The sequence below is a fragment of the Syngnathus typhle genome, linkage group LG1, assembly GCF_033458585.1.
Source record: "Syngnathus typhle isolate RoL2023-S1 ecotype Sweden linkage group LG1, RoL_Styp_1.0, whole genome shotgun sequence".
NCBI classification, from domain to species: domain Eukaryota; kingdom Metazoa; phylum Chordata; class Actinopteri; order Syngnathiformes; family Syngnathidae; genus Syngnathus; species Syngnathus typhle.
The window spans coordinates 10,921,161-10,932,665 of NC_083738.1; the positions used below are offsets into that span (position 1 = coordinate 10,921,161).

General features: G+C 44.1%; 1 protein-coding gene across 1 annotated transcript; it reads left to right on the plus strand.

Moving 5' to 3' along the window:
• The first annotated feature begins 214 nt into the window (after positions 1–214).
• elovl6 (ELOVL fatty acid elongase 6) lies at positions 215–10,958 on the plus strand. The gene is made up of 4 exons (XM_061284993.1): positions 215–543; positions 8,324–8,455; positions 9,944–10,095; positions 10,243–10,958. Exons 1-4 carry the CDS (start codon positions 461–463, stop codon positions 10,677–10,679), a joined length of 804 nt encoding a protein of 267 aa, XP_061140977.1. The 5' UTR covers positions 215–460; the 3' UTR covers positions 10,680–10,958.
• Positions 10,959–11,505: the final 547 nt, after the last annotated feature.

Consider the following 11,505-nt stretch of genomic DNA (forward strand, 5'->3'; position numbering starts at 1 on the left):
ATTGGGACTTAAAAAAAAAAAAAAAAAAATCATAAAAAAAAATCATAAAAATTGGGTGCGTATTATACATGGGTACAGGCTTTTTTCCAGCATCAGCATGCCATTTTTAGGGTGCGTATTATACATGGGGGCGCACTATACACGGAAAAAAACGATAGATGGGGCTGGCGCTAGGACCCGCGGGATCCATCAATTCGACGAGTGGCGGGCGTGGCTATGGTGAAGAAGGCCGGCCGGCGGGCGAAGGAGGAAGAGCAGCGTTATCCTGTGTTCGCTAAGTCAGTGCATAGGGATTGTCGATTTGACTACACGCGCGACCGCGACGTCCTGACAGTGGCAAGGGCGATGTGACTGGCGGGCTTCGCCTATACCAGACTTCTTACTATTTCTACTAGCACTACGACAGCCTCTCGCCTTTGTTAAGCTTGACGCCCGAGCTCGCCTCCCCACCGCCGTCAGTATGTCGGTATTAGCCCTCCAAGAGTACGAGTTCGAAAGGCAATTCAACGAGGAGGAGGCCATCCGATGGATGCAGGAGAACTGGTAAGACCACGTTCAACTGTACCATGTTAAATGCCTCGAATCCAGCACCCAACGCTCAGTACGGATCAAATATAATATAACCGCGCTGGCGATTTATCCACCTCACGTCTGAACCCGCAGTGGGATGTCCTTGGAATTTGTGTGATTTACCGCTCATCCTCCGCCCTTATCAACCTCTAGATAACAAGCACCATGATGATGCTAAGGTCATCATGCCATTTGATATGAAGCGAATTAATGAGTCCAAAATGGGCTGAATTGAGATCATTTTGCAGCTTGATGGGACAAAATGCTGCACATCTTGTAGCCTGGTGGTGCTGTGCAGAACAATTGAGTTGCCTCTGCCTATTTTAATGGTAGGGTCCATTTGATATGTGGAGAAATGTTTTGATTGTATACCTCAAATGTCTAATTTTATGTACATCCTCTCACAAAATACTTACAAAAGGCAGAGTTGAGCCAGCATTATAGTGCCTTTCAGCCATCTGCTGTGTCCTTTGCTGACTTATTCAAGGCTCACTGCATGAACTTGCCATCAACGTCAATCACATAACATCACATTTTCATTTCAAGTGAATGTATGAGGCCGCATGGGTCAGCAGCACGGGAGCCTGCCATCCCCTGGCACTAAGAAAGCACCAATCGGACGCCTCTTCTGATGTCTGCTGACAGAGCAGCAGCCAATCAGATCGCAGATCTGCTCTGCAGGCTTCAGTCTTGTAGTATATGTCACCCACATGGTCTTTCTCGGCAAAGTGTGAGGTTCTTAATCTTAAACTATAGGGCAAAGGAGGCAGGAGAGCAACAAATGTTCATCAGCATAAACAACAAGGGCCCTGAAACCTTATCTCCATAGCCAAACTAGTGCAACCAGTCACAAATGCTTATCAAGGAGCATTGTGTTTGGGCTTCTCCCAAAGCGGTTTATTTTACCAAAGGAATGGACACAAGAAGCTACCCCTAAAAGTATCAAGGAAACATAATTAGCAAGCAGAGACTCTATTCAGTTCATCTATGTGTATTTTCTCATCTTGATAAGTTCACTCCACGCATACAGTTTACATAGCCCATAAATTGACGGTCGGTCTCACAGACGTCATTCGCCCTTCTCCTAGACATCAGTTTAGATAAGCAACCACAAGTTCATGAAGGCCAAGAAAGGACTATAAAAGTTCAAAGACAAAGTAGTTGTTTGATTGTCATTTACCAGATGAAAGTTGCTCTTTAAATTACCGTATACGCTTACTGTTTCCGTCTTAAAGCCAGAGTTGCACAAACTGTATATACAAAAAAAGACAAACCTATACAGTGTGCCGCAGTGTGTAACCATTAAAATAATACTTTTCAAACTTTTTTTCAATTTGTTTTTACAGTAGAAGTGCTTGTTTTGTTCCATTGCAGGGTTAAATTAGCGGAATAACCACACAATTGTGAAGATTTTGTTCTTGTTTTTAGTCAGTACCTCTTTGGCTGCATTTTGCATAGTCATATCAAAAGTGGAAAGTTATTTGACAAAAAACCCCATGATGAGGTGGGTTTTTTTTTGTCCGTCTTGCTCAACAAGTTGCCATCTCAAAGTCTTTCATTGCCAAGGTAATGAAAGTAAGTACCGTAATTTTCGGACTATAAGTTGCACCGGAGTATAAGTCGCACTAGCCATAAAATGCCCAAAAAAGAGAAAAACAACCATATATATGTATATAAGTCGCTCCTGAGTACAAGTCGCCCCCCCACCCAAACTATGAAAAAAACCGCGACTTATAGTCCGAAAATTACGGTACTTTACATTTGCGTCACAGTCAAGAGAGATGTGACTAGTGGCTCATTTGTGTGCTAAGGGGGCCACCTCCTCAAAATACAGCCAGGGCATAAACTGTGCTAAAAATATAGATCTGTGGGGCCTTTTGACAAAGGCACACATTATGAAGACGGCTGTTATCAGTTTTAAAAACTGTCTGACTAAAATTAGTCTATTTCGAGGGTGTGGTCTTGAAAATAATGCTGCAGTTTTTGAGGGTCTGAACCTTGGCGAAAATTTGAACTCGGCAGTAAGTCGGATTCGTTCCCAGTGAGGGTTGGACTCCGCCAAGGCTACCCTTTGTCACCAATTCTTTTCATAATTTTTATGGACAGAATTTCTAGGCGCAGCCGTGGCGTTGAGGGGGTCCGGTTTGAGGACCTCAGCGTTGCGTCTCTGCTTTTTGCAGACGACGTGGTGCTGTTGGCTTCTTCAGGCCGTGATCTCCAGCTCTCACTGGAGCGCTTCACAGCCGAGTGTGAAGCGGTCGAGATGAGGGTCAGCACCTCCAAATCAGAGTCCATGGTCCTCGGTCGGAAAGGGTAGAATGCCCTCTCCGGATCGGGGATGAGATTTTGCCCCAAGTGGAGGAGGTCAAGTATCTTGGAATTTTGTTCACGAGTGAGGCGAGGATGGAGCGCGAGATCAACAGGCGGATCGGTGCAGCGTCAGCAGTAATGCGGACTCTGTACCAGTCTGTCGTGGTAAAGAGAGAGGTGAGCCAAAAGGCAAAGCTTACCGGTCGATTTACACTACTGCCCTCACCTATGGTCACGAGCTATGGGTCGTGACCGAAAGAACAAGATCCCGGATACAAGCGGCTGAAATGAGTTTTCTCCGCAGGATGTCTGGGCTCTCCCTTAGAGATAGAGTGAGAAGCTCGGTCATCCAGGTGAGACTCGGAGTAGAGATGCTACTCTTCCACGTTGAGAGAAGCCAGATGAGGTGGCTCGGGCATGATCATCAGGATGCTTCCTGGACGCCTCCCTGGGGAGGTGTTCCGGGCATGTCCCACCGGTAGGAGACCCCGGGGACGACCCAGGACGCGCTGGAGAGACTGTCTCTCAGCTGGCCTGGGAACGCTTTGGGATCCCCCGGGATGAGCTCAATGAAGTGGCTGGGGAGAGGGAAGTCTGGAAGTCCCTCCTAAAGCTGCTGCCCCCGTGACCTGACCTCGGATAAGCGGAAGAAGATGTATGGATGGAGCCAAGGTACCAACTTAAGTCTAAAAATAATTTGTTGATTGTCAAGGAGTTGGTATAGTGTTTAAAATTGTTCTTCACTACGACTCCTGCATTATTATTCTAAGTATCACATTGGTATATGAGCAGGAGTAGTGAAGAACATTCAGAGAGACTTAATAACTGTAGATTTCCCCAGTTGTTGATGAAAAGAAATGTAGTAAAATCTCGGCACATCTTTGCCTCTGACTCACTTGGATAGCATTGCGACACTAAATGACTCTGCTTCCAAGAATTTATCTTGGATTGTTGCTCAAACATGGTGAGTAACAGGTAATATTTCTTTCCAATGTCTGTCCACCGTCAGCACGGTCCTACACTTGGTATGTGCCTGACTTAAATGACACGTGGAGCGATTGTGCAACGCTCACCGCACTGCACCCACTCAAGCCATAAAATTACAAATAAACAATTTTACTGAATTAATTTTCAAACTCATTACTGTAATGTAGGCCAAACGCTTAAAAGAAAATAGCTTTTTTTACGCATACGTGCACAAGTCAATACCCCGTGGCATTATGGGAAAATGCTACGTTTGTAGCATTTAGGTACAGATAACGTTCGAACTTATTTGCAGTTACATTCTTATGTTAGCCCATATTGGCAGCTCCACGGTTTCGTACAAATAAACTCCAATCCGATACAGACGGGTGATGCTAAACTGAAGCATTATTAAAGATATTTGTTAATTGTTACAGGCTTTTCTTGTGTAAGATTTTTTTAAATTAAAATCATTGCTGTATAAACATAGTCTTTAATCCCTAAAATGTTATGAAACAGTGTTAGATCCCCGATGTCTTCAAGTTGTTCAACATGATCGGCCCAAATGAGATTGCTCACCTACTACCAACTTCTTTTTTTTTAGTCGCCATGTTGACCAATTAATTTTGCTTTCTTAGATGCGTGATGTAATCAGGGCCGTGGGTGCTTTCACTAATTGGATTACATGCACATGGTTCCTGCTCCTACCAGTCAGCTCTCAGACTCTATTAATCATGCCACTGTATTATTATATTCACTGTGGTTCCTCTCCTCACTTGTCAAATTATCTCTGTTGTGCCTACATTATAGGGCCTAACCTAGGGGTGTCCAAACTTTTTGCAAGGAGGGCCATATTTAGTAACGTGAAGGGGCCCGGGGGCCAATATTTTTTGTCGCTTCTCTCCCGGGGGGGGTTAGTGGGACGTCCAACGCTGCGCGTTCCCTTCTAGGTGCTAATCGGACGTCAAGCGCTTTGTGTGGCGGGCTCCATCTAGTGTGGAAACTGAGAAGTGCTCAAACTGTTATACGGGCCACATTCAATTATGTTTTTAGAATTTGCTGCGGGCCAATAAAAACTGCCCCGCGGGCCGTAGTTTGGACACCCCTAGCAGGCCCCAACGCACCCTGGCGGCACACAGCAGAGCCACGGTTGGCGAGCCCGCAGGGAGTGGAGCCCGTCCCCCGCGGACGCCGGACGGAAGGCCAGAGAGCCGGGCCAGAGCTGCCGTCGAGTCCGCAGCAGGCGGACACAGGCTCCGAGTCGGGAGGCAGGAGGGTCCGGTGGTGGTTTTGTCCAGTTGGCTGTTGGCTAGCTGGCTAACGTAGTTGGTAGTCTGAGGGAGAGGAGACTGATAGGTGAGAGCGGAGCTGCGGGGATGCGAGGTGGACGAAAGACAACACGAGAAAAATAAAAGAAGAGACGGGTGCACTGAAAACGGGAAAACGAAAAACAAGTAACGGACACGGTCCGGGACAGAAGCGGCAGTCAACAAATCTGACGCCAGCGTGCTCTAACCCGGAAGACAACAGACGGTGAATGTCTATATAAACTGGAGGTTTGACCAGGATAACATTTGATGTGAATACAGTAAAAGCAAATAGACGTTTGACTAACAGTTCTATCAAGTTGCTTTGAATACAGCCATGAAGTTGATTTGTTTTAACAGTTAATCAATTTCAAGACTTTAAAACCTTAGCAATGCAACGACCGAATGGACAAACGATCGAAGTACGTATTGTCAGGCACACATGACAAAGAGCTAGAATAGGAAACATGTTGAGTCACTGTTGATTTCACAAACATACCTTTTGGAATGCTCCGCTCCGTTCAGCCCACTATTGTAAACAGGTCTGGCTGGAGTTCTCACTGGTAGGTTACTGAGAAGACTTAGACAGTGCAATGAACCCATTCTGCACCACTCAAACACCATCCAGCTATTCAGAAACTAATAGATTGTTCAGCCAAAATGTGACGATAGTGAAATTTGCTGACGACACGACTCTGGTGGGTCTCATCACCAAGGGCGACGAGACTCAATACAGGTTGGCGGTTGAACTTTTGACCACGTGGTGTAGGGACAACAACCTCATGCTGAACGGCAACAAGACCAAGGAGATTGTTGACTTCCGGAAGGGTCACACCCAACACCTGCCGCTGACCATGCTGTGGTGGAAAGAGTGAGCAGCACCAGGTTCCTGGGGATGCACATCAGTGAGGATCTCTCCTGGTCCACCGCATCACTGGCGAAGAAAGCTCAGCGCCGCCTGTACTTCCTGCGGAAACTCAGGCGAGCAAGTGCTCCGCCGGCTGTCATGACTACATTCTACCGTGGCACCATTGAGAGCGTCCTCTCCAGTTGTATCGCTGTTTGGGGTGGTAGCTGCACTGAATAAAACATGAAGGCCCTGCAGCGCATAGTGAACACGGCTGGTAAGATTATTGGTGCTTCACTCGCCTCTCTGAAGGACGTTTACACCTTCCATCTCACCCGCAAGTCGACCACGATTGTGAGTGATGTGAGTCACCCCGCTCACTCTTTGTTTGATCTTCTGCCCTCTGGGAAGAGGTACATGAGCCTGCGCTCCCGCACCACCACACTCACAAACAGCTTCATACTCCAGGCTGTTAGGATCCTGCACTCTCTCCCCCCCCTTCTACGTAGTGTCCTGTACTTTGCGCTATATTCTGACTGTCTGCTGTATGCACACTTGCTCCATTTTTGCTCCTCTTATTTATTATGTTATTTGTTTATTATCTATTCATCACTTTATTCATTGTTTGTGCCTTTTTTTATTTTTTTGTCGTTTACTTGTATGTAAATTGTGTACTAAGTCTTGTCACTGTGGGATAGTGGGAACGTAATTTTGATTTCTTTGTGTGTCTTGGCATGTGAAGAAATTGACAATAAGCAGACTTTGACTAACACATTGACTGCCTGCTATTTTCTGAGCAGCCAAGCCGCTCGCTGCCAGCCATTTTGGGGACTTTTGACCTATGTTTCAAGACCGTAATTGGCAGGAGACCATAGGATGGTTTCACCAAAAAAAAATTTTTTTTTCAACTGAAAAGCTAAGAAAACAGCTTTTACCGTACTCCCAATTTGTACATCAGTACTGTTCATACTGGCATGAAAGTGACTGTTATCCAGTCTTGCGCTCCATGCATTGCAAATGCCGCATGTCTGATGTGATGACATCACAAAGATGTGTCAAACATTGCACAAATAATTTGACCATAGGTGGGGGAAAAACAACACTGCATTATTTGGCTAGGCATTGTAGTGCATGTTGTTGCTGTCTGGAGTCATCCTCACTTCTTGAAAACCACTCCTTGGGAAGTCCGCCAACAAAATTAGCCAAACAGTTAATAACGTTGTTCCTTGATTTAAAATGTTAATATTGACCACATTTGGACACATTCTACCTGACAGCAACATCATGCTTATTGATTTGTAAATAGTGAACATACTCACGTTGTTGTTATGCACAGAAAATGTTTTTGGGAACACGTTTTGCATCTGTACAAGGTGGCTGTTTCTTTAACTTTCTTTGTTTCGCTTTCTTCTTGCTTTCAGTCCAAATGTTTTCTGTTTGTTTATCTTCCATCCCACGCTCAACATTACTTTATTTCATTCACTTGTGCAAGTAGAATGAATGAGAAAATAAAGACTGAGGTGGTACTACGTTACGTCTACAATCTAATCATAATCTTGGTGCCCGATGCCCAATATAAAAAGATGACTATGTATAAGCCGTGAAAAGGGAATACAATGTCGATTGATCCCCACTGCGCCCCACCCTACTGTTCTGAGGTGCATTGAGAAGGAATGATGTCATCCTGCTGTCTGGCCTTGGCGTTACTGCTGAGCAAAGGGCTCTGTTTTCTTGTCATCTGAAGGACAGGAATTAACACATCTCTCACGTCTGAATTTACAAGTATATGTTTTGTATTTTGTGGTTTACTTTTTAGTCCTTGTTTTCTGTACCTTCTTACCTTTCGTTTACATTGGCTTTCAGCAGAGCAGTGCTAGCCCCCGCTTATCTTGAACAGAGAAAGGCTGCAGCTGCGAGATATTTGAGCCGAAACTGCACCATTGATAAGATTTCGGGGGCAGTCGGAACAATGTACTTAAATCACGTCAGCCGCATAGAAAACGTTTGTAGTTGTCACTCCAGTTTTGTTTACTAAACAAGACAGTGATGAAGTGAGCATTTTGGCCACGCTCTGCCCCATTGTTGCTTGGCCTGTCCTGGCCTCCATCGCCTTTCCATTAAATCAGGCACCAATCAATTGGTCTGTCTTCTGAAATGTGGTTTTCTATGTGTTGAATAAATATGTACGATATAAACTTCAGGTTTTGAATGGAAGTACTGCTCTAAATGAACTTTTCGGTGATATTCTAGTTTATTGAGATGCACATGGACTGTGTTGTTGACCACTGTTGGAATATGCATTTATGTTGTTGTTTGCCTTGTGCAGGAAGAAGTCCTTCCTTTTTTCCGCCCTCTACGCCGCCTGCATCCTCGGCGGCCGACATGTCATGAAGCAACGCGAGAAATTTGAGTTGAGGAAGCCTCTGGTGGTCTGGTCCCTCACACTCGCCGTTTTCAGGTGGGATAAAGAATCTTACAAATCTTAATCTTAAAATGTCACAGGTCATTTGTAAAGATAGATTTCAAGTGGTGCAGGGTTCCAGGAATGCACAGAAATCTCAATTGTATTGTAATTCACTGGGCTATGATTAATCCCTTCCTCTTCTACGTGGCTTACGTCAGACTCATCAGTTGCAGTTCCAATTATTCCACAGGCCTAGAGCGCCCTCATGCGGTTTAGTGTGAAAATAACATGTGAAATGATATGTGTTAATAATTTCACAAACAAGTCGCTCCTGAGTACAAGTCGCACCCCCGGCCAAACTATGAAAGAAACTGCGATTTATAGTCCGGAAAATACGGTACTTCAAAATCAGTGCAGTCGATTGCAGTGTCCGCTAAACAGCAATGTTCTTGTTCTAAGTTTATTTGAAATGTTTTTATTTAGCCAAAGCTACATCCCAAGGTTTTGGGCATCAACAATGGTTGCGTGTCGTTTTCCAAATGTTTTAAGATTTTTGCTCACAGTTAGAAAAAGAAAAAAAGTATTTACAACACAAAAAATTGGGGTCTATGACCAAAGCGTTCGACAGGATGTAGCGTAGAATCGAAGCGCGTTCTATCGAGTTTTAGGTGTAGCATAATAAGAATATAATACAAATATAATATTCCACGTAAATATAACAGGACTTATGATCCTGAAACAGCTTGCCATGTCGAACACAAATTTTATTACCCTTAATATGGCAAATGGCTTGCAAATTATTTTACTTTTAAAATGTGTCGTAACGTACACTAACTACCCAGGCTATACGTAGCGCCTGACTGACGTACAAAAATGTTAGTGGCTGAGTCATGTGTATTGTTTCCACATACTTTCTTGACGGCAATTGCGACTTTCATGAATCTTGAAAAAAAAATGTGAACGTGTGAAAAGGAAAGAGCGAATAGGCAAGGATTCAATGTATACCCATTTTGTCACTTGATAATGAGGCTCAAGGCTGTGTCGCAGCTTTAAAAGCTCTGAGCCCACCGCAGACCGCGTTAGCCAACCACAACTGATAAGGTAGCCAGGAAGAACTCCCGGCCCCGTTGCCCGGCCGACCACGGAAGAAGCTCTGTGCCCGCTAGCATTTGCCGTCGCTGCCAGACCTCTGTCATTACCGGCCGCTGTCCATCCAGCCAAAAGAGGAGATTCAGTGTCGTATCTCTGCTAAAAAACAGTTGCATTCCAAATATAAACGTCTACAGCAGTAAATGAGATAGGTTTCATATTTGTGGTTTACTATCAATTCTCAATTAGGACACCTTGGTGTGAATACAGCCTTTTGTTTGTAGCTATTGCGCTAATGTATGCTAGATGTTGTTGTCTAAAGAACCAGTAAAGACAATCCGATCCAATGTTGTATAATGTCATGCAGCACTGAATATTTACAAGCAAACAAAAACGCTTTGTGGGTCAAAGGACTCTGTTCAATGGTTGTTTTTTTGTTTGTTTTCCATGCAGTATATTTGGCGCTGTCCGCACTGGAAGTTACATGACGTACATCCTCATGACCAAAGGACTCAAACAGTCAGTTTGCGACCAGAGCTTTTACAATGGGCCCGTCAGCAAATTCTGGGCCTACGCATTTGTGCTAAGCAAAGCACCAGAATTGGGTAAGTAGTTCAGGTTCACATTGCAGGCAAGTCTGATCCTGTTCAGATTTTATTTTGCCTATATGCGACGTGTATACGTATGTGCTTGTCGGACCCTTCTTTGGACTGGATGCCACTAACAAGCTTACTGTTTTTGTCCGTGTGCAGGTGACACACTGTTCATTGTGCTAAGGAAGCAGAAGCTGATCTTCTTGCACTGGTACCACCACATCACTGTGCTACTGTACTCTTGGTATTCGTACAAAGACATGGTAGCCGGCGGGGGCTGGTTCATGACCATGAACTACCTAGTGCACGCCGTCATGTACTCTTACTATGCACTGCGGGCGGCCGGCTTCAAGGTGTCGCGCAACTTTGCCATGTTCATCACGCTGACGCAGATCACTCAGATGCTGATGGGCTGCGTGGTCAACTACTTGGTGTACTCCTGGATGCAGCAGGGCCACGAGTGCCCATCGCACATGCATAACATCGTGTGGTCATCGCTCATGTACCTCAGCTACTTCGTGCTCTTTGTGCAGTTCTTCTGGGGGGCTTACATGGGAAAGACCAAAACAGCCACTGCTCTAAAAAAGACTGAGTAGAAAAAGCAAAAAAAAAAAAACAAAAGGAAGAAGATGAGGACTGATGGCGGGATGATAGGTGGACCACCGTGATGAAGCCATTGCAAATTGGTGTTAAAAAAAACAACAAAAGTTCCTCATAGTCTTAAATCAAATGATCACAAAAATCTGCTACAAACTTGTGTTTACTTGACTTTTTAAACATTACTACAGTACATATGAAGAATTGTTTGTCTCGTCTGTCTCTGTGTGTGTGTTCTGTTATTTTATGTCTATCCAAATAAAAGTTGTCAATTTTCACCCTTTTCTCAAGTATTTGCCACATTTTCTCAGACAGTGGTTTAGTCATTTGCTCATTGATATCTGAATTTTTCAATCAGGACATGAAAATAGACATTCCAGTACTTCCAAAATGATCTGTGCTTCTGGGGCAGTGTGGTTTTGGTTTGAATGTCTCCTTTACAATCCTGCGGGTCTGGGTTTGAAACTGTAAATATTGATGGATAAAAAAAATATTTCTAGCTGGTTTGTTGGGAACGTGTTTTTCCTTTTAAAAAGGAAAGGGAACAATCGTGCAATTTGTTAAATTTGACTTAAAGGGCCAATGTATAAATGGTGTCTGCTGTGCTCATGTGCTTTTGCACTGCAATGATGTTCGAAAAAACATGCAATACTTACACAGTGCTTGTGATCTTTTTTTTGTCCTAAAAGCACAACTATTAATCAAAAGAAAAATTACCATGTTGACTTCTAGACAGTTTAAATCCATACTGTTTGACTCATGCAAATGCAAATAAAATTTATTTTAAATTGTATGAAGTTTCCTCTGAAAGTTGCTGTATAAAAG

Excerpts from the sequence above, each read along its gene's own strand:
- elovl6 (XM_061284993.1), top strand. The coding sequence starts at position 461 with ATGTCGGTATTAGCCCTCCAAGAGTACGAGTTCGAAAGGCAATTCAAC. Across the intron at positions 544-8,323 it reads CGATGGATGCAGGAGAACTG|GAAGAAGTCCTTCCTTTTTT; the intron begins GTAAGACCACGT and ends TGCCTTGTGCAG. Across the intron at positions 10,096-10,242 it reads AAGCAAAGCACCAGAATTGG|GTGACACACTGTTCATTGTG; the intron begins GTAAGTAGTTCA and ends GTCCGTGTGCAG.